General features: G+C 38.5%; 1 protein-coding gene across 3 annotated transcripts; it reads right to left on the reverse strand.

Annotated features, from left to right (window-relative positions):
* On the reverse strand, window positions 1-25,249 carry LOC108666965 (nuclear factor related to kappa-B-binding protein). Of its 3 annotated transcripts, none has more exons than XM_047885471.1 (26): window positions 24,933-25,249; window positions 15,263-15,431; window positions 14,890-15,083; window positions 14,224-14,528; window positions 13,832-14,061; window positions 13,223-13,626; window positions 12,830-12,943; window positions 11,631-12,035; window positions 11,263-11,496; window positions 10,644-10,774; window positions 9,639-9,878; window positions 8,298-8,443; window positions 7,666-7,845; window positions 7,128-7,466; window positions 6,693-6,809; window positions 6,286-6,409; window positions 5,991-6,110; window positions 5,471-5,520; window positions 4,926-5,047; window positions 4,023-4,192; window positions 3,713-3,768; window positions 3,427-3,490; window positions 2,333-2,460; window positions 1,427-1,540; window positions 794-976; window positions 1-553 (listed from the first exon to the last, which is right to left on the reverse strand). In XM_047885471.1, exons 2-26 carry the CDS (start codon window positions 15,404-15,406, stop codon window positions 155-157), a joined length of 4,713 nt encoding a protein of 1,570 aa, XP_047741427.1. In that variant the 5' UTR covers window positions 15,407-15,431; window positions 24,933-25,249; the 3' UTR covers window positions 1-154. The 3 variants fall into 3 exon arrangements, with proteins under 3 accessions (XP_047741427.1, XP_018009431.1, XP_047741426.1); XM_018153942.2 differs by lacking the exon at window positions 24,933-25,249 and adding an exon at window positions 24,674-24,707; XM_047885470.1 differs by lacking the exon at window positions 24,933-25,249 and having other exon boundaries at window positions 1,427-1,537.
* Window positions 25,250-27,074: the final 1,825 nt, after the last annotated feature.

Here is a 27,074-nt window from a genome sequence, read left to right on the forward strand (position 1 = left end):
GCTTCTTTGCATACGTTTGTACTAAATATTAGCTCCAGTTTACAAACGAAAAAGAAAATTCACAATAAATAGAGCAATAACGATGTATAAAATAAACCTCATGCGTGATACTACATAAAATTTTTCATTGCATAACGCTGTGCAGTTATTCACGTCACGAAGAATTAGGAGAATTTCGGAAACTACTGGAATTAGAAGAAATAATGCTGGCTAACACCTTCTGATCTATACTGATGGCTGCCGAAATACTAGTCGATTGTTCAACGGTTTTTCCATTAGATTTGATCACATTCTGCACCGGCGTCAAGCCCTTGCTTGTAGAGGTCGATATTGATGTATATGTTGGTATCATTTGCGGCGGACTTGGATCCGTTCCTGGTTTACTGGTACTTTTGGTAAGAATTTTAGCAAGTTGATGAGCGCCGCTGGGCCGAACGGGCGTTTGCTGAACAATTCGAGCAACCATGGGCTTGCTAACTCGCGTTGCTGTCAGGTTAGCCTGTGACTGAGGTCTTACAGTCGAAGTGCTCACGCTTCCACCACTTGGCATAACCTACACAAAATGAATAACAAGACAAGCATTGAAAATACTAAGTAAAACAGATATCAATCGTAAGCAGTGTACCATGGTTTCATGTGTGCCATGGTTTCCAAATTATTGATTACAAGATATTCAAGAATTAGTGGTACAAGGTTTAGAAGAGCTGAAAATAAAACTTGTTTTGGCACGAAACGAAATAACACAAAGTCACGAAAATAAATAACCCACATTTCAAGTTAGAGTGAGGTTTACCTTTAGCGTATGAAAGGCCTGAAGCCCTTTGATTGAAATCTGGCCGCCCTGTAATGTGCTAGCAGGCAGCACGATTTGTTGTTGCAGCTGACCGGTGTTCGATCCTCCCTGGGCAGTGACCAGCACTTGTTGTCCTCCGATGTTCAGAACCTGGCCAGTAATTTTCTCACCGTTCATCAACACCTGCGGATAAGGTTAACGTGGCTGATGCACGAATTTATTTGATTCCGTTGTATGTGAAAACGATAGCTTTAAGGTAACATTTTTACAAAATTCTCAAGGCAGTGTAATGAAATTAGAATTATTCGGTGGATGTAAGATAACGTACTCTTCTTATTTAATACTAACTAAAATCACGTTCCAAATGAATTCCCACAGAGGATAATGTTTGTTCTTTAACAAGACACAGATCGGAATAACAAGATCTGGTTTGCTGCACAGCCGAGGCTCACATACTCTGCACATAGCAGCCCGCTTAATGCGTATATTGCACTATTTTAATCTGTGTGACTCACTTGACATGTAATTATTTCGGTTCGGCATAAAAAGTCGTTACAAGCGAGACCACAACTTTCGCAGGTGTGTAGGCAAACGGGGGCGAACAATTAACAGCGAGAGGAAACGATGACGCACCTGACCGAGCTTATCCCCAGAGACGATCACTTGTCCGCCCTGAGATACATTCTGTGCAGCAAGGATGACTTTGTTGCCGATGCTGATCAAGTTGCCCACACCTCGCGTCGCCTGCTGCAGCATGGGACAAGATTAGACGTCTGGAGGTTGTCTGCTGTCGCTAGTCATTAGGTTGTCTTCTTGCGCTAGTCATTTTGTACGGCCAAGTTCTGACAATCCGTCCACTCATTAACGTGTTATGAGCTCAATAAAAGTGAAAGATTTCATGAAAAACTTCAATGATGAAGCAATGGATGAGAGACGATGTTTTAAACCCAAAACAGCAAAACTGAGTCCTAAACCCTTCGCATAAAAGGTTATTCTTAATATCATTTGCCGTTGGTATCCTATATCTCAAGAAAAGCCCACCATTCAAGCAAGATTTACCAATTTTTCCTAATCGCCACGGGCGCGCTAGAAAACGGACTTCATTTCGAATAACCTGTATAAAAAGCTGGCGATTAACCTCGCAGGTTTTGTCGTTCGGTGGCTATATAGGCCACTGAATGAGAAATATATATTTAAAAAGAGGGATATACTTCTAAAAGCTGTAATTAGGGCGTACGTGAGGTAAATAAATATCTATCAACACTTTATTTGATACGGTATATCCGGTATTACACAAATCCTCTTACAAGAGTAGATAGCTTGCAGCTGGTACCCGAAGCGATAAGGGTTATGTCAGACTGCAGGAATTCCATTCTACACCGTCGTATGCATTTGAGGCAATTTTTTTGTTTCCACATTCTAATAACATTTGCTCAAAAAATACTTCTACTTTTTTATGCAATCTTTATGAATAGTGATTTAAACCGTTCACACATTTAAAGAAAACTGAAGCCTAAGCGATGCTGTTAATTTCCTAACCTTATTCCCTGCAGCGGAGTGCGTGACAGGTGCGACGATGAGGCGCTGCTGATGGACGCCAGTCTGAGCCGCGCTGCTCGAGCTTTGTGGCACAAACGTGGCGCTCTGCACGCCGCTGCTGCTTGATGCTGCAAGTACACCACAGTTCGTTACTTGCTTCTCACTCAAGCTAATTTCAGGCTAATATAGCCGAGAAACATATATATTGTATATGTCTCTATATCTATAAATATTATATAATATTTGGCTAATATAGCCGAATATAATATTGCCGTTCTTTACTCATAGTAAATGAAGTACCTAATCGAGAATCTAACAAGTATATATAGCACACTGGATATTAAATTAAATGATATCCGCACGTGCAGGGAAACTAACGCAAAGAATATTGGAATTAACACGTTGACTACGTATTGGTACAAATGCGTACCACGAAATGTATTTCTCCAGGAGGTAGTGGCACATAATTCAGGTTGCCTAAAACCGGCCAAATCCGAGAACAAAAACGGCCAAAAAAGGCCGATAATTCAATGTATACTAGTTTATTTGTAGGTTTCGCTATAAAAATTCCATTTATTTTCTTTTTGCAGTATTTAAAATTTAATTAGAAAGTACCCCTATCATAAATTTTAGCCGGCCAAAGCATTTGAGAAAAACTAAGTCACGGCATTCGTCCGGAAAAAGTGACCGTCTGGCAACCCTGCTTAATTAAAAAAAGTACAAAAAATGAAATAAAAGTACAAGATGAAGCAATCGTAGTCAACGTGTTAAACAGTATAGATGATAAAGAATCCCCCCCAGGAGGTACGTATAAGCATGAACAAAAAAAAAACAGCAACAACTAGGAACAAGCTTTGACATCCTTGGTTGCTACGTTACGCATTCATGTAGTGCTACTATTCGACATGACAGACAAAGTTCAGTATATTTAGTAAGCTAGTTAATTTGTGAATATAGAAGCCAAATGGAATAGTAATTTCCTCACACAGAATAGTAATTTCTTTTAATGAATTTACTCACATGTTATTCATTTGTATAATTACTTATGAATTTTGATGGAATGAAAGGAGAAATGAGAATAGATCACGACTCACCAACAGAGAGCGGCTGCTTTTGTGGCTGTAAAGTCACCAAATGCTGCACATTTCCTTGCATCACCTGCCAAATAAGTAGAAACAATTTTTGGGAATGTCGAGAGCAGTTTTTATGCTGAAGGCTCATGCTTTCGTAGACTTTATTCGTGACGTGATCAATATTAAATGTTCATGAATACTTCTTGAATTTGTCGCTTTCGTCATGAATAATTAAATTACCAAAATGGCGATAAAAGAAGATTTATTGAATCCAACGAACTTGCATGAAAATAACTAGTGGACCAACCTTGCCGCCCTGCAGGAGCACCTTGTTGCCAGACACGACCAGCTTCTGCCCAATGCCTGGTGAGGAACATGGCCAAGATAGCAATGATGCTCAGATATTTTTTATTGTGCCGGAACTTTCACTAGTTTAGTTGGCACAAAAAGAGCTGCAATTTCACAAGAAGTGGATTTCCATATTAAGCTACTGACATTGGTGGATAATTAGCAAAGTTTTCAATGCAATCTAACGCCTCTTAATCAAGAGGAAAAACATCCAGAGCTGGAAAAATCAACATCACGATCAAATATTTTGTACCGAGAGTTGCCCTTACCAGGCTGCAAGTGAGCTGCGCCCTGTACAAGCTTAAGGCCCGCCAGCTGCTGCGGCGCGATGCTCTGGAAGCGCGTGGTGCCGCTCACCGTCACTGTGGTGGCACTGGGGCTGGTGCAGGTGTTTGTACTGGACGCCGCGTGGGACAAGTTCCGTACCGTCATGTCACCTCTGAATGAATAAAGTATTGCTTATAATTCAGCAAATTAAAATAAACCATAACCGACGCAAATTTTTTTAAGATTGAGTTTTCCAGGAATAGCATATCGGACTTTAATGAGGGCTGGGATGAATGATACAGGTTCACTTGCTTTAGGGTTCTCCATCATGTACAAATACACCGCCCTCAGCTGTATGGTCATACATTTGAAAATAAAACTCAATATTAATATTTTTCACAATTTTAATTTAATGAATGTTAAACGCACTTGAAGTTATTTACAAATAAGCTTCAAATAGCATAATTGAGACTTAAAACAATATGCATTCAACTGAAACATAAATAAATGAATCGAACCAATTCCCTGGTCTTCGTAGTCTGTATCACAGTCAGCCACTCAAGTCAAGAAGTAAATAGTGCCTAGAACATTTTGATGCGATCTCAATAATTTCGCAGCAGTCAAGAGCATAAATCGCTCACCAGACATCAGCACACAACACAAGAAGCCCGCCCAAATATGTAAAACCATATTATTAAACACAATCATGATACAAAACCTGTCCAAGTTGTGTCTTTTGGACAAACTTTAGTATTAAATTGAACGGAAGTGTGAAGACATTCAACAGACAGGTTGGTTGTAGAGCTGAGGCTACTCACCGGTTGGGTGTAGAGCTGAGGCTGCTCACCAGTTGGGTGTAGAGCTGAGGCTACTCACCGGTTGGGTGTAGAGCTGAGGCTACTCACCGGTTGGGTGTAGAGCTCAGGTTGCTCAGCACAGTCGGAAGGTTGGCGCTGCTGCTACCCAGCGACCGCACAGAAACCCGTGGGGAGCCGACAGACGCTGTGGGTCCAATGCTCATGGAGACCTGGCATGTCAACACATCAGTCTTAACAACAAAATCTGGATAACCTAAAGCTCGATTTATATAAACCTATTTCAATGTGTAAGTACCGAAATCTGCAGAAAAAAAACATTTACGCGATCAAATGTTTCAGGAAAGATTTTCCAGCTAATTTAAGATATTAAGGACCAATTATTGTTCCGGATCTTAAGGCGAAATAAAATTAATTTGACGATGACAACACCTGAATTGAAGATGACAACGCCTGAATTGAAGATGACAACGCCTGTTAACAATAGAGTGGCGTTTATAGAAAGAATTTAGTCATGATTCAACGAACTTTCACAAATCTGCAATTAAAGGGCGAAATTCTCAAATTAAAAACTAGAAAATTTATGAATTTTTTATATCAGTAGCAAGAAGGAAATTGTGCATAAAATTCCTTACAACTGTCGATGTGGTAGGAAGTGATGCCGTTTCATGGAGGGTGGCAGCACCTGGAAAAGCCATCAAGTATTGTAGCAAATATAACAGAAAATGAAATTACTGAAAAATAAATCTAAAACCATAGTGCATGTTCAACAACATAAGATCTTGCTCTAATTGCTTTAAACATTTTAGCGCAGACGATCATTAACACTATTGAGATGTTCCTACTGCGAGAACCAAACAAACTTTTGCACAACAAACCTTAGATCACTCGAAGCTAATAATCTTCATTTGGTTAATATCTCATTAATTTGAGCATTGCCTTGACATTTCATGCAATTAAACAGTATAAGACGTAACCGCATGAAGCTAAGCTAGCCTGTCCTGTTATACGTCATAAGCTAACCCATTTATCTGCGAGTATTACATAGAGTAGCTAACAGTTTAAATACTGTCAGAGTACAGAATTTGGTTAACCAGGATATTGCCCACAAATGTTTCCGGCGATTTTACCCATGCTATTGATGAGAACACCCACCACTCAGTGCTGGAACTGATGAGCTGAGACGCACGATGGCAGGCGACTGACCGGGCGTTCGTTTCACTGGCGTCGTCACTTGACTCAACTGCGCGATGTTCAGGCTTCCTCTGCCTCCACCTGATCAAAACAGAACTCTTCAATTATTCTGTATTATAAACAATTCTACGTCTTGGATCAAGTTTTAATGACACAGTCGGATCAAGTTTGAATAAAGTTTTATGTGAGCGATACTATTGTATGTATTGCTTGGTTATACCTACTATAAATAAAACTTTTCAATTACTTCAATTACCTGTGGCAATGAAGTGAGTGCCAGTGGATGTCTGTATGAGCTGGCCGAGCTGTTGAGGTAGACGCTTACTGGGGGTATTGGACACAGTGCCGCCTGATTCACTGACGTTGCTGATAACATTTCCCTGAGAAAAAAACTCAAGGCTTAGGAGAGAGAAATGAATTTCTCTCTCATGAACAAAAACTTCCATTATATGGCATATGAATGTAATCAATGTAAGCTGAGCTCGAATTAAAACAAATTTTCATTCATCTTTAGAGCAAAATTGTAGTAAATATCTTTTAGAATTAGCTATTATGAGGTTTAAAATGGTGTTTCCAAAACATTTGAAAGCCGCAATTTACAATAAATATTTTGACAAGTAATATTAAATTAGCTGAGCTTCTCACACGAGTGCGGGAACTGACCTTGCCAAGAGCTGTAGATGGGAGCGCAACCCTGATGGTTTGAATGCCTGAGGCCGTCGAGACTTGGATGGTCTGCAGGTTACTTGCCATTATAGTGCGCATGCTCCCGCCGGCAACCTGGCCACATTAAACCATTAGCAAAATGATTGCCTTCATAGAATTAAAAAAAATATCAGCCCTTTCTTATAATTTATATGTCCCCAGTGAATTTAATGTAATTTAACTGAACACATTTAATTAAAGGTAAAGGTTTAAATCCTAACTATATCTTAGTAAGGAAAAAAAAAAGATTAAATCAATATATGAAAGCTAAAATAGGTTTACCTAGAACTTGGTTCAACGCTCTTTTCAGTTTTCATTGGAAACTGGTAAAATCGTCACACCGTAAGGAAGACAACAACGTTCATATGACAATAACATCTTTAATTAGCATACCTTAAGAACTGTGTTTGAGGGCGTGGACGTCGACAGCGAGAATATGGGAGCCCCAGAAATAGTGGCCGTAACAAAAGCCCCAATAGACATTGTATTTTGAGCAGCTGTCGTTATAAGTGCTGGAGAAGATAAGGTTACTGCAGGTGTTGATGACGCTGTGGATTTGACTAGCAATCCCTTGACGGTGAAAGTGGATCCAGAGTTTATTGCAACTGCGGAGCCAGTGTAGATGGAGGAACCAGTATTGGTAGAGTTTGGGAGAGCATTGTTGCTATTGATGAGAGAACTTTGGCCTGTGCTAAGGAGAGTGTGCTGCACACTGCCTGCAGTGTACGAAACCTGCAACGACGAAGTGCATGAGAAAATATATATTTGAAATTAAAGGTTTAACTACAGAACATCATAAGAGACGTTAATACATTAACTTCTGCCTTGACCGGAGAAATACTTGTATGAACTAATTGAATATATATATATATATATAGAATAAATATTGTTATGAACATAGCAAAATTTAGCTTTAAATAAATCCAGGTACCTGTGGTCCTGCAACAGCATTGATGGAACTAAGCAAAGCAGCTTTATTGTTGTTGCTGTTGATGTTCCTGAGTATCGTGCTGCTGATGTTGCTCGCCACGGTCCCGCTCAGCGCTTGGTTGCTCACGTCGCGCTTGACTAGAATATCTTCAGGTAACATCGCCACTTGTACTCCTTCAACCTGGAGACAAGTGAAACATCGTCATTCTGATTATCTTCATTATTTATTGTTGCTAAATTGTAATTTTCAGCTAGTAGTCTTCAAAGCGACGGTATCTTAGTAAAGTAGAAACATTCAATGGTTCTTTGATACAGATTTATCAAGGAGTAACAACACACATTAAGTCAAGAGAAGTAGACATAAATTGTTGCTATTCTTATCAGTATTTTTCGGAGCTTTCAACTGATTTCTTTTAGAGGAAAAGAGTTACCAGTGATCAACTGGTGTCAAAAATTGTATCCAACAATCCAATTCTTAAAGAGAGCGCATACATTGTGTGTACCAAGAAAATTTCACTGCTGCACACAGCAGTGAACGTCATACAGATAAATATTGACCATTTTTCAGAGTCGTGAAATGAACTACTTGAGGTGAACGATTCAAGAAGTAATGGAATAAATATGGCACGGCACCTTGGCGGAAGTATTGAGGGGGTCGAGGGCGACGTTGGGGGGCGGTTTGACCCCCTCCCTGCTGGGGGTCTTGGGGCGTCCGTGCCGCCGGACTGTGAGCTTCTTGGTCCGCGGCGTGCCAGGGCCATGCAGGTGGTGCATGCGCTCTGCCATCATCAGATTAATTATACCCCCTCAAGTTGTTAAATGTCTTAATTAAAGAGTTCTGAATTACCCAATATGTGCTTTGGCATTAAAAAAATGTATCCGTCAACCTATTTTTGATGTAATTACAGATTTTCAGTTTTAACTTAGATGTGCAGACTACTGATATGCAATTATAGATAGCATTATTGATACCACTTGAAGAGGCCGAGGTACTGCCGTGCGAAGTCAAAGTTACTGAGACCATCAAATCTTTGTAAAATTTGAGCCCGCGAGTTAGTTTGACCGTCACCAGCCCTTCTTTCCGTAACACTTCAACGACATATTTGTGGCTAACACGGTCCTGGCCACAATAGTATTGTTTTCGAGGCAAGAGGCAGCTTTTAGGCGAATGATGAATAGCCAGCTGGCGGCAGGCGCCTATGTGCTTTGGCAAACAGCTGGCCCCTCACGCCCCGGGCAGGAGGGGGAGGGGCTGAAGGGGCACTCGGCAACGACAGGCGAGTAATTTGTTTGCTTTGCGTTTCCCTCAAAAACCACTGGGCAAGCCTTGACTCCTCCAAGTTAGGATACTTGAAGCATAATCGGGCGTTTATTTACGTAATTTTCACCAATTTTTGATAAAATGACTTATTTCTACCACCACAGTTCTGCTTCAGAAGTGCATGGTATACCCATCAATGAAGAATAAATATTTAAACCTACGTACATGGCGAGAATGGTAGAAAAGTTGAGTGCTTCACTAACATCGGTGTTCAGTTCCAAATGTTATCCTGATAACAGTTGAAATGCAAAGTTTACAAAATTTACCTCATTGCCCACGATTTGAAAAAATAGCTGGAATAGCATTCCAAATTTGAGCAAATAGCAATTATCTTATTCAAGACGGAGTTGTAGTATGAAGAAATCGTGAATGATCCTCATTGGATTAGATGTGGCCCGATGGCGGTACCTCAGCCTCTTCACAGTGTCTAACGTCTTAACAAAACTAAACAGCTAACTTTTTCTTTTATTTTGGTTTGCCTATCTCACAAAAGACTACTCACTTAAAATGAATGTATCGAATCATGCGGCATTAATACTGGGTTTACCAAAATCTTTCTCGTCACGAATTCTGTGCAAGTAGGCCCAGAGCACAAACATTTCAGTAGCAATAATAAACATGGTCATAAAACATGGCATTAATATTGGGCTCACCGAACTCTTTCTCATCGCGGTTTCTGTGCAAGTAGACCCAGAGCTTCTTGTTGGCGAGGTACTTGACGCAAGGGTCCTGCTCGTAGTGCAGTCTGTCCAGAGCTCCAGACACGACGCTGTTCAGCGCCCCCTCGGCGGCCGTGGACTGCAGCGGTGCGACGTACTGCGACTCTCGCAGCAGCTCACAGATCTCCGCCCGAGTGCCTTCTCCGTTTGGCAGGCGGGCTACGGCGTCTCGCACTGAAATACGGTAGCCATATTGAAAATTTTTTACCACAATAAAATATGTTCACTACAATGAAATACGTTAACTACAACAAAATAGTTCACCCCATTAAAATAGGTTTACTGCAAGTAGGAAAGTGGTAAATAAGTGGCCACATGTGTCCAACCCTGCAATGCTCATGTTTAGTGAAGTCAACGGAATGATTGTTTAAAAATGAATAATATGACAAATGAGAATGATTCACGAATAATGATGCTTTTAACAATGAGCAAATATGGTCTCAAGTTATAATTTGTAATGCAAATTCATTAAATACACACAGGGCACATAAGATCTTCAGCCTTGGTGCCTACCTACGACCTTATGACCTTATGATGCAACCTACGGATATGCAACCTTATGATGCAACCTAATATAACATGATTATAACACGAGTATCATGGACGAGCATATGATATTCATAAAATCCTAAAAATCATTCAGCATTGCATGGTTCACAGTTGACAACAATAAACAATAGGTAGTACTTCAATTAATAAGGGCTTAGGTACAGAAATTCGACCGTGAACTTTTAAAATAGCATCAGCTATTGTTTAAAATATTGTCTTTTTGCTAATTGAACAATTAACTTCCTTCAAGGCTATTTAGAATGATCTAGGTAATGAAATAAGCAATGTTAAGAGAAAAAAAAGAGACTGAAAAAGAACCTTTAAGAGAGTATAAATGAGAATAAATAAGAAGTGTATAAAAATAGCATAGTAGTTGGTCTGAAGCCTGACCCAGAGCCAGTATGGTGACATAAGCAGGCCGGCTTGACGTGAGCAGAGAATGTCCCCGGGCCTTGTTGGGGCCGCTGTGCTGCGAGTAGATGCCCTTCACTGGCCCAACCACCGCCTCGTATCCGTGCACTCTGCAACCCAGGCAATGTTCACTTTGTGCTGGTATTGAACATTAATAATATGCTGCGTTTGTGAAGAAGTAAATTTCGATTTTAAATATCTTTATGTTGTCAAATACGAAAATAAATGATTCTGATAATGTTCACTCTACCTTGGCATTCAATATTAACAACAATATGCGCCATTTTTGCCAGGGTTAACTGTGACTAAATATTTTCACGTTTAGAGACATAAGAAATAATTATAGTCGCAGCAAGTCTTTCATGATATATAGAGGAACTTGATAGAGGAGAAACGCGCTTGAGACTCTAACTTGCTTTATGCAAAATTTGAAAAGAACTTAGTTCAATTTGGGAAAGCATCGTTCAAAATTTGGACTGTAGTCCATGAAGAAAAGGAAAGGGCATTGTTTATGAGCCAACATACAGCGCCTGAGAACAAATCTCATAAAAATATTCAGAAGTAACCAATTTGTTAGTGCCTTTGCCAGTCGCCTCACCTGTAGGTGAAGGCTTTGTGAGGTCGCTCGTATCTAATCTTTTCTTGCGCTCGGAAAAAATTCTTCTCTTCCTCAGATGACGGCTGCACCACCCAATTTGTGGGGAAGCGGGGCAATGGAATGCTTTCTTCCCCTTCATCCTCCTCAGCCTCCTCCTCCAAAAGCTCTTCTCTCAGGACCGATCCTTGGGCCGAGTCTTCTCCTTTTGGCAGCCAGATGTCGGACCAGCCCGACCTGCCACCGTGTAAACAATACCATATAGTTAGCCAACTCCCAGAAAACAATTTATCCAGGACTTTCACTTCACATCAACCATAATTACATTTCATGTTCAATATTTGAAAATGAAATAATCCAATAATACTAACCTGTTTGTGATCCAATGCTGGTATAGAGGCTGCAGCTTTGAATCAGAATCTCTGCCTGCACCAATCCACTGGTAAGCTTGCACTGTTTCTTTGTATTCAATATACGGCACGAAATCTGGTGGCTGGAGTTCGGGTGAGAACCCGGCCAGAAAACAAATGGCAGCGGGCAGAGCTTGGAGCCACAACATGGGAGGATGTAACTGGCTGACATGCCTGTGCCAGGTGTTACTTGACCAGTTATTGCCAGAAGTAACTATGGACTGTTGCCAGGCCTCAACACAGCATTCAAGCTGAGGTCTGGTAAGGCGCTGGTCGTTTGGCTGACAAATGATGTCACGCAGTAAACAAAAGAAGCATGCGTGCGTCTGCGGTAGTACGGAGACCTGCATCTCTTCACTGCCACATCTGTGGTAACGGAGAAAATCTTATTGATCTAATGGTCAGAATAGTATTAAAGAAATCTAATAGGAAAAATACAAAATTTATAAAAACTTCAATGACTCATAGTATCAAATTTGACAAAGACAAATACAATTGAAACCATCAAACAGATTGACTACAAAATAATGGTGATTTTATAAAAAACGAGGCATGTTTTTTTAAGTTAAGACCGTTTTGGACTTAAAAAAAGACGTGCAAAGAAATCGCAATAATTTTATTTTTACAGGAAAGCCTGTACCTTAACTTACTTTTCTACATAATTTGCGTGAATATTGATTGAGCCTGAAATTCTGCCTCCTGACTCGTCAGGTGGCAGAATTTCAGGCGATTTTAAAGCAGAATTTCACCTCCAATTCAGCAGAATTCAGAATTGCACCTCCAAGTTAGGCGACAGAATTTTATCAGGAGGGTATTCAAAAACTGGTGCCACGTTATGCCAAGTGCCTCAATATTCACGGAAATTATGTAGAAAAGAAGATTAAGGTACAGGCTTTCATGTAAAAATAAAATTATTGCAGCATCTTTGCACGTCTTTTTTCAATTCCAAAACGATCCTTACAGGAAAAACATGCCTCGTAGTTAGTTACATCTCTTGTAAGTTAGTTACATATCTAAAAAACATGCCATAGAGATCATGAGATGTAAAATTAATATCATAGCATTACTCTTCTGGCAATGCCGTAATTACAAGTAAGAAAAATTACATAATAAAATATTCAGAATGGATTTTGATAAGATTATTGAGGAACAAGACTGACCTGCTATTAAGAAACAGAGAGTCTTGGCTAGCCACAGGGCGGTCGTCTGGAGGCTCGTCCTTGACTGCTGCACCATTGCTGACAGTTTTTTCCTTCGAGCTTTGTTCCGGTACCCTAAGACAGGACAACGATTGAAAATAGCCTTATAAATTGCTAGCACCTAGAATTATGAAAGTTAACACTTCCTTTAACATGTTACAACAAATAACAATTAAAATACGTAATCATTTCTGGCATAGCAGAACAATATCAGTATGAAACCCATGCCTAAGGCAGCATATAGATGTTATTCTAGTCAATCTGTGCCACCCAGAATAAAAGATGTATAAAAACTGTGTATCATATGAAAAAATAAACGAAAGGTATTAATGCAAAAAGATATCGGCAAATTACTTCTTCTTAATAGAAGGCAGGATACCAAGTTTCATGAGTCTCTTCCTGCCCTTGAAGTCTCCTTCAGTGGAGCTAGCTTCATTCTTGACCTCTCCAGACCCCAGCGACACGTAACGACTGAAGGCAGACAAGGAATCTCCATCTTGATCATTATCAATTAGAACATTTTGTTCATCATCCTCATCATCCAGGTTTTCTGTCTTGAGGGTCGTTATGGGACTCCAGCTTCTACTTCCAGTATCATGCGTTATGCGTTCTTTCTTCACTTTGGTTTTTGAGGAGCATTTATAGTCGGTACGGACTACAGACACGCCAGCGGGGAGACGCTTGCTGCTCTCACATGTGCGCCAGACGATGTCATTCAATCGGATGCCGGAAATATCACTCCATAAGCAGTACTCCCCCTGAAGAGGTAAATCATTCTGTAAGATGACATTAAAAAATATTCTGACCTTATTCTTATAAAATATTCTGATATTAAAGCTGACAATTTTTCGGTACATAAGATCTACTTAAGTTAAAAGAGATATTAGCAGTAGATGAAAAAACTACTTTACAATAAACATAAATAAATTATGAAAACAAACGCAAAATAAATTGAACTCGTACATTCTTTCTCTTGGTGCGTTTCTTATAGATGTATTTAGTTAAGAGATCGTCGAAATTGGCCTCAGTAAGCTCAAGAGGATTGTACTGCATTGTCATGGCCAGCTCCAGATCTCTACCAAAGCTGCCACTGGAATGAGTGTGTCGTATTGGCAGGAGCTTCTGAGGTAGGCTGGCCTCAGCACTGCACAGCAGCCGACGCTGCTTCTTGCTCAACACAGCTCCTCCTCCCTCTAGAAACATAACCAATTTTATTATTTTCCATGACCAATAACTATAAAATTTATACTTGACTAAACAGTCAAGCATGAGACTAGAACAGTACTTTAGCCTAGCATCAAATTGATTTCAACATGTAATGAATAAAATAAGTTTATCAGCAGAGGAAAATTTACCTGGATAGTTTTCATCTTCTGACAGCTCTGCAGAAAGTCCTGCTTCAGATTTAGCTGCCAGGAGCTCACGGAAGTATCTTTTCTTAGTTTTTTGGTCAAGAGTTGCCTTCCATGAACTTGTTGAGCAAATACTACTAGCTTGGGCAGATGAATTATATCCATTTATGCTCATGAGACTAGTTGATGGCTGAGAGATGCGCACAGGACGGCAGTCTGGGCCCAGGGTTTTGGCCAAGTCAATGTACTGCTGCCGCCGCACGATGGTTGCCTCTAATGTACATCTCAGGTACTCTGCATGCTCGTGCCTAAATAATGAATTTTTAAGAATAAAAACAACATTATTCCTGATATACATCAGAAGGAATTTATATATTTCATAAATATTTTTCATTAGGAGAATAAAACAATTTGCTAGGTAAATTTGCAACAAAATAAAATAAAATAATATATATGAACTGCAAGAAACATCAAATTTTCATTAGACATCAGAAAGAGGCTTGAAAATTTTCCAGAAGAATTTACAGATCATAAATGTCATTAAATTCATTAATTTCCAATGGTAAGGAAAATATTTAAAGGAAAAGCCTTTTATTCATGACATGATGCAATTACAAATTTAACAACAAATTATTATTCTCCTTCAGCTGCAGAAAACTGACAGCATACCTCCAAATTTTTCTATTGATTTGCTCTCTCTTTTTGCGCTGCTTGGCAATGTTTGGGTTGAAATAGCCAGACTGAAGCAGTCGGTGGAAGTTTCTGAGTGGTGTGCCATGTCTGAAGTTGACGTCCATGAAGAACATTTCCAATGTATGAGTCTTCAATTCCAGATCATTTTCAGGGAATGTAGGTAGATAGTTCTGTTGAAATAAGACCATCATGGTTATTATGAGCACTAAGTAGTATGCACAAGAGAAGCATATCAAATGCAAAGATACAAACTGTTAAGAGTGAAATCAATCAAAATAAACAATTATAAAATATAATGATGCTGCATACGTGGGCTAAGCTCTGATAAACTATAATCTAAAGGACAAACCATTAGTTCTTCTCTATTTTCTTCTGTGAGGCAATTGTTCCATGTCTCTGGAGAAATGATCTCAGCCAGAAGAGAATAATCCCAGCAAATATCTTGTGGCAGCTCCAGCCGTACATCGCCAAACTCCACTACTTCCAACTCCATGGTAAAGAGTTTGCACCTCAAATCGCTGTAAATACAGAAAGAAACCATTATATGCATCTTGGCAGAGGAGATAAAATGCCAACTATTTCACAAGAACTGAACCATTTTCAAAGCGCATTATTAAGTCTTTCAATAAAAGGACTCAAACCAAAGATCAAGCAACACTGAATGAACATTCAAACAACTTGCCATACAAGATCTAAAAATGATTGAGTTAAAGCAATGTTAGCCCTGCAAATTTAAGCCAAAAACAATGATAATTAATTTTAAACAAAATTATCTTAATTATTGGCCTTTGCATATTGAATTATTATCACAGAAGCCTTTGCCTACATTAATCAACTGTCAGAGGTGCACTCTTTATCAGGTCATGAGAGTTGCTGAATCAAAGATTTCAAACTTGAGATCAATTTGACACCTTGAGTCAGTGCAGGCTGCCATGCAGCTTGAAATTAATGGAATTAGTCTGTGCTACATACTTTGCCAAATTGAGATCAAAATGCATGTGTTTTTACTCAGGTGTAAAAATCTACGTTTTGGCCCAAGTCTCAATTTCTGGAGTACAAATCCTGACCATAAAAAGTTGAAATTCATTTAAGATACTAAAGTGCCATTTGAACATTGGGCTTCTGGTGTCATACTCAATGTTTTTGAAAATATCCTATATTTCTGTACAAACTCAAAAGAAAAATTATTCAGAGCTAAAAAATCCAGAAACAGCTATGAAAGCTCTGAAACAGATCAACCTGGCAATTTATTAACATATACACAAAAGAAAATTATTTTAGAGGAAATCGCCTACCTTCAGAAATACCAGGTAAGCTCAAATAATCTTACACTCATGTGATACTGCATCACCTAGAATGTAATTCTCATACTTTTCACTGAAATCTAGCAACTCCAAAGTGACAAATTTTAGCTACATTTTGTAAGTTGCAGCCCAATCATACACTTTTAATAGCAGTAAGATAGGAGGTACATAATTCACCTAGCAGGAATCTCACAGTTTGGAAAATGGTGGAAAAGCTCTAGTTGCAGCTCAAAAGGTAGATATACTCCAGGCCAGTGCATCACCATTACCAACTATGATGGACACTGGACAGATGGTGATGCTGAGTATGCTGATAAATGACAATATCAATAGGACAGTTCAGACAAAATATACAAAAAAGAAAATGAATTCAAATGAAATTTGGCTTCACTCTCTCCAAAACACGCTTCTCAATCTTCCATCTCACACTCTTTACACCCAAACACTTCCTAACATCCCACATATTCACACCTCTTGCTTGCATTTGCCTCAGAGGCTGGCAATTCTGATCACTCCACACATATCTATAACACTTATCCATCCACTTTTGCAACCGATTCATATCCTTAACATACCACTCTCTCTCTGATGCCTGACATCATACAACAAACTACTCTCTACACATGCCTCCACCACCCTTGCCTGACGCTTAATAGACATTCTCGACCCCTTCAGCCACCCTTTTACTCTCCATCAAAAATTTCTAGCTCTCTTGATCCTGTTATTCATCTGCTTCCGAACTCACCCAGCTCTCCAGTACTCTAATTTCACTCCTCTCTTCCATCCCAAACTCCAGCACCTCCTCTTTCTCCTCATTGTTCCGTTCCTCCCACTGATTCATCACTTCTTTCACTGCTCTCACATCATTGTCAATCTCACTGCTCTCACATCATTGTCAATGTATCATCTGCAAACAAAGCCAAGGACACTTTTGCTCTTACACACTCACTATACCTCTTCTCCCATGCACTCTCACCAGCAAAAGAACCCCCCTGGCACCCATCTCCATGTCACCCCAACCTCTTTCACTCACTCCCTCCTTCCCTCTCACCTTGTAAACAGTTGACTCGTGCAGATCCACAATCTTATCCAAGCATTTCCCTTTCATTCCATACCTCTCAAGACAATTTCTACAAACCCGGTTTATTCACTCTCGGATATGCTTTTTTCAAATCCATCAGGCCACTCCTCTTTATTCATGCCCTCATTCTCATTCAGTTTCATTCTTCTCTTCAAATCGGCCACATCCTTTTGCATACGGACCATCATTTGAACCACATCTGCTGTCAACCTTACCTTTTGAAACCCTGTCTGTTCCTCATTTGATAACCCCAATTGCTCAACCCACCATGCCACTCTCTTTGCTATCACCCTCACATGTATCCTGCTCCCCCATACTCAACAGACATACCTCCCTATAGTTATTGCAGTCATTCCTATCACCCTTCTTACATCATGGAATCATAATGCCTACTTTCAAAGATTCATCCCATGCATACACTCTACTCGAACATTTCTCTCACCAACTCAATCCCTCTGTCTCTCACTCCTTCATCTGCTCACTTAATATATCCAATCCTCACTCCATCTTCCCCAGGTACCAACTCTTTCATTGCTGCAACAATCTCTTCTCTTTTAGGCACTTATTCAGTTGATCATTTGCCTATTTTGCTCTCTCACACTCTTACAGGTCAGTTGCACCATTGACCGCTCATTCCATCACTCTTGGCGGCTTCTCTTCATACCTCTTGCATGTCACTCTTTCAAAATGCTCCTTAAATTCATTCACACAGATATTTGCACTTGATCCCGCCTTGCATCGCCATGTGCCAATCTTCCTCAAACACTTGTACATGTCTCCCTCTCTGCCGGTCACACACACTTCCTCACATTCCCTAACCTTATTCTCCCACCACTCTCGTTCAAGATGCCTCAACCATCTTTGCAAAGCTCTCCTCGCCTGCTTCACCTCCTCTCTTGCTCCAGCCAACTCTCTCTAGCCTCTCCATCAATCTACCATCTCTAATCTGCCTCAGCCTTCTCCTATTACCCGCCAGTTGCACCTTTTCATTTCTCAAATGCACCGCCGTCCTCACTCTCTCATTCAGCACACTAAGCTCATCTTCACACCCAATTGTCCAGGGATTTTGAACCCCCTTCTCACATACTCCACATGCTTCTTTTGCCCCCTCAGTCATCACCCCTGCAAGCACTATCCATTTATTACCTTCATTTATTCTCTCATTTGCATCAGCCATACTTTTATTTGTTTCCACTTTGTGTCCTTCCCTCTTCTGTTCTTTCAACACCTCCCGCTTTATCCTTGGCACTCTCTTTGTATAACCCTCCTGGCACTCTTCATCTTCTCCCCTTCACTCTCACAGCCATAACTACTGGCTTGTGGTCTGAAAACTCATATTCCCCATCCATCCTCATTTTTTTACCATCAACCTTATATCAATCTTCCAATTATCTTGCTCAGTGGAAAAATTTCACTTAACATAAAATTAATGCATAATCACTCATCACAAAATTGTGCATAGAATGTCATAGACAAAATTGAGCACTGGCAATAAATAATGAAAATAAATTAACCTAAACTATGATTTATTTCTCCAAAAAAATATGATGGTTCTCACTAAAATATTCCTTCCTGTTTCAGGTATGTTTATTTTGATATTTTTTGTTATAGTGAAATGACTTGACTTGATTAAAATTGTGCAAAATTACAAGCCGTCCTGTAAGCTTACAGATATAGACCAAGAAATGCTATATGGCTACTGATATGAAGCTTGCAGTGGACAAGGTCATATTCAATGCTCAATGGCATGTCCATGGATACGATAATATCATATCATTAAAGAAAAAACAAGAAAAAATCACAGAAAATGTCATTTATTCTAAATTTATATCATCTACAAAGGAAGAGGAGGACTTCAGAGTACTGTTAGTACCGTCAACCGGGGCTACTCGGGATGGTTTTGAGCATTTTTTGTTAACAACTTCTTACCATGAAACATTTCATAAACAAGTTTAGGCTCATTTTATAGCTCTTTGCGAGGGCTATCAAATGACATCTTCAAAAAAATTCCATATGCTATTCGTAAGGTGCCAGAAGCAAAAAAAGTGTCCCAAGTAGCCCCATCAAACGGGGCTACTCGTGACACTTGGAATAAAACTTCATTTTAAAATATTTGAAGCATGCAGAGTGTACTCATCCATTACTAACAGTACTCTGAAGTCCTTCTCTTTCATTGTAGATGATGTAGAGGTAGAATAAATGAGTAGCCCTGCCGTGCGGAAATGGCTGCCATTTTTTTGGGATTGAGGTATGTAAATTCCGCAAATAAAGGTGTCAAGCCAACACCTGGGTGCAACTTTTATGTAATAAAATTTTTTAATACAGCAAATATTTTATTTACTACAGACATTAGCAGAAGTGACTTTTGAAAATAGTGTTTTTCATAATTTTTTTCAGGAATTTTTCAAAGCTAGTAAATGAAGTACGGTATTTTTTGACTTCCTTTATACTACATAGATAGGAAAAATCTTGACATTTACGCCACTATATTTAGTTTTGCAATATTCCAATTAGTTTTGCTACTAAATCAGTTTTACGCCCTGTCGGAGGACTGTCCCGAGTTACCCCACCAGTCCCGAGTAGGCCCGGTTGTTACTGTGCGGTTGACGGTAATGGACGAGTACACTTTGTATGCTTTAAAATTAAGTTTTATCTTTAGTGTCTTTGATTACCCTATTTCCAGATTAATTCAAGAGGCTGTCAGGCTGTTATATTGCATCTAGCACCTTACAAATAGCATATGGAATTTTTTTGGAGATGCCATACGATAGCCCTTGCACAGACCTTTAAACTGAGCAGAAGTTATTAATAAAAAATGCTCAAAACCATACCTTATTACCCAGTTTGATGGTAGTTTTGCCAGACACACACTTGCCATTAACTTAGGTGCATTTCCTACATAAATTTTTTCACCATATATGCATTTGACTTTCAAAAACTTGTGCTGAAATGTATATGGCCTAATTCTCATTTACATTTCTTAACCCTGAATAAAAAATGCCTGCGTGTTTGCCACCCTGATGCTAACATCCCAACACCACCATGGAATTTTGGATAGGTAATATATTCTCAGGTCTCACTAAAGATTGCCATGTTTTTGTCTCACCAAAGATACAAAAAATAAAACAGCAAAAAGAAAACATGTCAAGACATCATAAAATGTTCTTACTAAAACTTTGCGCAAGCACGATTTTAGCACATGTCACTGAAAGTTCTATCAAACACTTATGGCTACATCGATCTGTCTGATTTTCAGTGGAGAGATGCAGAAAAACATAGGGAACAAATCCTGACATTCCAAAATTTTTTAACTCTACTACTTTTCGAGTTACAGCCATTCAAAGTTGAGTATCGTTTTTTTTGGGACACTCTGTATAACAAAAAGGACTCGGCGGCCTTCCATGTTACACTTCCCACTGCTATACCAAGATGTACACTGAGCTCATGAGAGGCTGCCACTAGTTTGACATTGCACAATTTACTGACTGCATTTAGATCTATGTGGTGCCATGTTTACTTTTCTTTCTGGTCTCAAAATATCAATAATACCAACACTGAAGATAGCAATGTCAATGTTTGGGCAATGTCGAATTTGATTTCACAATAAATAGATTTGATCCATGATGAGATTTAATTAAATGATGAAAAGTTGTTTCAATATTAAACCACCTTTTTACTTGTCCTTATAAATTTTTTTGTGCCGTTTTTTCCATATTGTCTCACCCCCTTTAGTTCAGATAACACTGAAACAAAAGAAGGCTCAGGAATAATTTTGTCTCCCATTGTGAGTTTCCAAATGTGTCATGTCTTTCAGAAAATTTTCCTTGTTTGTAAACATTAACTACTTTTATAAATGAGAGAAGCAGGATTTTTGAGAACTTGACATGTGTCATGTGGTATTATTAAAGTTATCTAGAAGTGATGATTTCAGAATTTAAATCCCCAAAACTTGTATAGAAGTAATTAGAATTCATAACTTGATAAATAAGCAAGTTTTATAATAATCCAAAATACAGTGCAAAAATTAATGATCAGTTATGACTCTCTGGAACCTTATGAACAAGGTTTCACAATTTATAAGAACAGTGCATAAATTAGTAAAAATGACATTTGGTTATTAAATTTAACTTTGATGCACAAAATTCATCGAGGTTATATTAACAAGTCAATGGTAGAAAAACACAAAAAATGTGCGGGTTGCTGTCAAACGGGGTAATAATGGATGGTTTTGAGCATTTTTTGTCAACTCATTATCATGAAACATTTCATAAGCAAGTTTAGACTCATTTTAAAGCTCTTTGCAAGCGCTATTTTATGGAAAATTTAAAAAATTCCATATGCTCTTTGAAAGGTGCCAGACACAAAATAAAAGCATCCCGAATTACCCCTGGAATGGGATAATCCAAGACACTTAAAATAAAAATTAATTTTAAAACACTTGAAGCATGCAGAGTGTACTCATCCATCACTAATAGTAATCTGAAGTCCTCCGCTTCCATTGCAGATGATGTAGATGTAGAATAAATGACATTTTCTGTGATTTTTACTTGTTTTTCCTTTTTGATGATATTACAATATCCATACATTACCATATTAATAATGTGATATTACCCTACTGCATCCATGAACATGCCATTGAGCATTTACAACAACCTTGTCCACTGCAAGTCTGCAAGCTTCATATCAGCAGTCGTATAGCACTTTTCTGTATCTGTAAGCTTACAGGACAGCTTGTAATTTCACACCATTTCAATTGGGTCTTGTGATTTCACTATAACAAAAAAATATAAAAAAAACGTATATTACCTGAAGCAGAAAGGAATATTCTAGTGACAACCATCATATTTTTTGGAAAAATAAATCATAATTTAGGTTAATTACATTTCATTTTATGTTGCTCTATGCACAATTCTTTCTATGACATTATTTGCACAATTTTATGAATGATGCATTGATTTTTTGTTAAGTAAATTTTTTGCTGAGCCAGGTAGATATAATCAAAATTTGTTGTGGTTAATTGATTTCTTGTGAAATGGAGCCTTTGCTAATTGAATTTCAACATAAATGCGCTTTTTGGGTAGGGGGTGTCCGTTAGTACCCCGGGGATGGGGGGGATGTCCCTTTTTACCCCCTCTTCAGGAAATGGCTGGCATTTTTTTTTTAATGAGATATGCAAATTCTGTCAATCACATTTTTTACCTAACACCTTTGTGCAACTTGTGTGTAAGTAAAATTTTTTTATATGGCAATATTTTTTTTTGCTACAGACCCTAGCAGAGGTATGTTTCAACATCTCACTTTTCACACTTTTTTCAGAGATTTTTAGAGGTAGTAAATGTATGATTTCTTAACTTGCTTCATGCTACATAGGATAGTAAAAATATTGAACTTTACACCACTATTTTTAGTTCTGCAATATTTTGATTGGTTTACCTGCTACAACATTTCTACAAAATGAGGGACAACTGTCTTAATTTACCCCATCCATCCCTTTTTACCCCATTTAACAGTACTTGAAGAAATCATACTCATTTAATTCATATACTACCTAGGCTATTATCCCACTTCTGAGACTGAATCAGAGACATTGAAAAATATTGATTATTTGGAAGTCAAAACACACTTCTATCATTATGACAATGCAAAGTTTGGAAAATTACCTTATTCTTGAGAAGGCATGGAAAATATCTCTTTACAAGCCAGTGGCCTGCATATGCAAAGTAGAAAATAGGTAGATCAATAGATTAATAATGGACCCACAACTATTGTTGAACTATAAGTACAGCAATCTCTTGATTAGCACGGTTTTGATTAACGCGGAAAAAAAATTTGCGACCTACCCTTAATCTACGCATCGTTAGCCTTAAACTGGTCAAGATCCCTGCCATATCTACTGCTCACTTTTATCAAACTACATAATTTTCCTTTCCTTTGCTATTTTTGAGGATTCATTATAATTATTCCCATATATTCTTAAGTTTGATTAGCGCAGTTTTGCTTAACACGGTAAAACTTGGGGATTTATTAATCGCGGTAATCAAGGGATTGCTGTATAGCCTAATTGGGTGCCATGGGTGGTAGGGAAAATGCTGTATTTTCCGACACATTAAGGACGTATAAAAAAATGAATAGCTATAAAAAAATCACCATATGCGCAACTCAAGTTCTGTTTGTTTTACATCACTCTCAAAACACCGCACTATGCGCCAGCAACAATGAAACGTCACAAACTGTTGCCATATTTATTTAAAAGCCTTTAGAATGCAAGCCTATTAAATCCATAAATTTCGACACTGTGTGTGACTAAATTAGGCATTTTGTGAGACTAATTCTGGCCACACTTCAAACTACTAATTCGTAATTCCAACCCTCTTGTGTTCAAATTCCGATTGCTGTGGCCTGTGTCTGTGTGAGCTGTATTGGAATACGACACAGCTCAAAATTAGAACACTATTGAATATTGAGCATTACTTAATTATGCTTTTAATTAAGAGCTATTAAGCTTTTAATTAAGAAAATTTCAATTTTTGCACACAGCTTGGAACGAGCTGTGTGTGTCTAATTCCAAGCTGTGTTGGAATTAGTTTCTATGTGTCTAAAACCATATCCTAACTTAATCATCTATTAATTTATTTACCACTTGAAATCAGCTGAAAGGATTCCTAATATATTCACAGGCTTATTTAAAAGACTCAAACCATAATATCATTTTTACACAAACAGTTTATCACTATTTGGTAGAGCAAGGTCTGCTATCAACTTTGACATGTTTTTTGATGTTCTCACTGGGTAGGCTAATGTGCACAGTCTCTCTTTGGATCTTAACATTTTCCTGCCAGTTGCCAGACGGCCCAGACTCAATGTTTTGTCAATAGTATGGTGCGCAACAGTATGACATCACTATTTCAACCATCAACAAATGCGTGGAACTAAGACAAATCTTAATATAATGGAAAAGGTTGAGAAGTGTTGGAATTACCAACGATGTTGGAATATACCGCGTTTACCACAATTGGCCTTCCTTTTTTTCATTTTTTTGAAGCTGCAAGATTTTTACCAAATGAATCATCTCCTTTCTAATTGTTAACCAAAGTGTATGATCATTGATCAAGCCATAGGCCCTATGATTCCAAATTTCTAAGAGCTTGAAAATATTTCAAACTAAAATTTGAACTTTCCAATGCTGCTCTTAGTTTCCTTAGGCTTAGTTTGGATCCTACTATTTTATTCAAAAACACAATATCACATAATGACACATAGCTACCTATCCTACTTTATTAGAAATTGAAAAAAATAACAATAGGCCTATATATATGATAGCCTATATAGTATATCAAAGTAAAATCTTCGTTTGCTGCAATTTTAATCAAAATACCTGCTGGGCAAGTGGCAACAAAGCCAGTGTGTTGTCTACACATATTGTACAGCTAAATAACTAATTATTAAAAGCTGTCAGGTCCAATTCATTTGACATATCAAATCATTCAAATGTCATGTTTATACCTACTCAGTACTACAAAGTACTAGCAATAAGCAAGTAAAAATTTCGGTTGGTTTTTAAATAGGCATGAACCTTACATACATAATTAACATTTAGGTAACAAGATTGAGCGTAAAATGCACACACTCCTTACCAAATGAGAAATAATGGTGCAAAGGAGTAGAAAATGACGAATTTCGCCGTCTTCGAACCATGACTTCAATTTTTGCAAGAAATTGGGTTTGCTCTGTGACGCAAGATTTCAGCCATATTTCTTTTAATAAAATCAGCCAATTTCATTTTTATGGGAGAAAAAGCTCGAAATTTGTGACATTTTATATCCATTTTCCGATTTATAATATCAATCAAAAGAATTCTTTTTATTAATTAAATAAATTTGTCGTATTTTACGTCGAAGGAACATATTCCCAACGTTTTAAAAGAGTTTGATGCTTCAATTATCGCGTTGAGACTTAAGGTCGGAAAACTATGACCTCGGGAGGTAATATTAGACTATTTACGGTGCAATGCCGTCAAACGGATGCTTGCCGTTCAAACACAGTTTATTTTATTTGAGCCTCTTTTGGTTCAAACACAAGCTGGTCTGGTGGGTTTGGCGACCTACTGTAGCCCATATTAGAACTAATAGTTCAACCATGACCTAGTCAACCGCTTCAGAATTATTTTTTTCAGTTTTCCCCATGAACGAGCTCTAACAAAAAGTTTAAACAATTGAGATTGGCTAGAAATTTTAGTGTTATAAGGATAAACATGTAATTGCATTGTGTTGCTTTTGCTGTGATGCGCTTGGAACCCATCGCACGTCTCGGACAATTTTACGGCCGGACTAGCTGCTCTATACACAGCGAAAATTATACATATACACAGCGACCATGAAATATCTCATAAATTCTAAAATAATCAACACAGCTTGATGAAACTGTGCACTGGTATTTTTAAGGACCTAAAGGTGATGTCCAGCCCGTGTGAATTTTTTTCCATTTCGCCTTCGTTCGCGAGTCAGACGCAGCTGTCCGGCGACATGACAAGCATTTCTGCGGCTGATTTTTACGGCCGGCTTCGAAAAATTTCATCGACCATAAACATCGACCATATTTCATCATAAACTAATGGACGTAGCCTAATGAAACTTTCTACGTGTATTTTTTAGGATCTAACGGCAAAGTCTAGCCCGTGTAAATTGTTTCGATTACGCCCTCGTTCTCGACTTATATGGTCATACACGGAATCCAATACAAATACATGAACATTTTAATACATAAATATATATACATATTCACTGAGCATTAAATTCTCTGTACAGTTGCCTTTTTTGTTGCATTCGTGATCAGCAACTCTTCCCAATAACTTGAATAATTTCTTGTATATTTGTTTTTTCGTGTTAAATGTATTCATCAGACATTCATTTCTCATGTCTATCACAACCCTCTATCACAACTCTCCATCGCAACTCTATCTTAACTCTCTATCTCATCTCTCTACCTCAACTTTATAGCCATCAGCAACCTAAATCAGCTCTGAGCTCCGTACTTCGTTGTTACCCATAAATTGTGTGCCATGTTGTCAACCAAAATCGACATAAACCAGCTCCGACCTCCGTACTTCGTAGTTACCCATTAACTAAGAGTCATGTGTTCTGCCAATTGCGACCTAAATCTGCTCCGAGCTCCGTACCGTTTGGTTCCTCTCAAATTGCGTGTCATGTGTGTCTTGTGTTCAGCCAATAGCGACCTAAATCTGCTCCGAGTTCCGTACCTTACGGTTGCTCATAAATTGAGTGTCATGTGTTCAGTTAATAGCGACATGAATCCACTCCGATCACCGTTCTTCGTAGTTACCCATGAACTGTGTGCCATGTGTTCGGTCAATAACGACCTAAATCTGCTTCGACCCTCGTATTTCTTAGTTACCCATGAACTGTGTACCATATGTTCAGCCACTAGCAACCTAAATCAGGACTGATTCCCATACAGCGTTGTTCTTCCAAGACTGTGCCAAGTGTTCAGTCACAGTATACAGAAGTAGGTTGAAAATTTATATTTTATTTCAGGCCGAAAAGTCTGACTTGGCCTTCAAATTTTGGGACGACTGAAATAACCCAGCATTGCCCAATACCAGCATAATTTTCATACTTCACCCCGTGCGCAAGCATGCTGCAGAGCAAATTAGCCAACATGATTACTTGCTGAAAGCCACAGGGACTAAATTCCTTCATGGATGTAAACCAGCGAGCCAATGACCTGCAAGCCGCCAAAACAATGGTCGTGAGCCACAC

The sequence above is a fragment of the Hyalella azteca genome, unplaced genomic scaffold (genome assembly GCF_000764305.2).
Source record: "Hyalella azteca isolate HAZT.00-mixed unplaced genomic scaffold, Hazt_2.0.2 contig17983, whole genome shotgun sequence".
Taxonomy (NCBI): Eukaryota; Metazoa; Arthropoda; class Malacostraca; order Amphipoda; family Hyalellidae; genus Hyalella; species Hyalella azteca.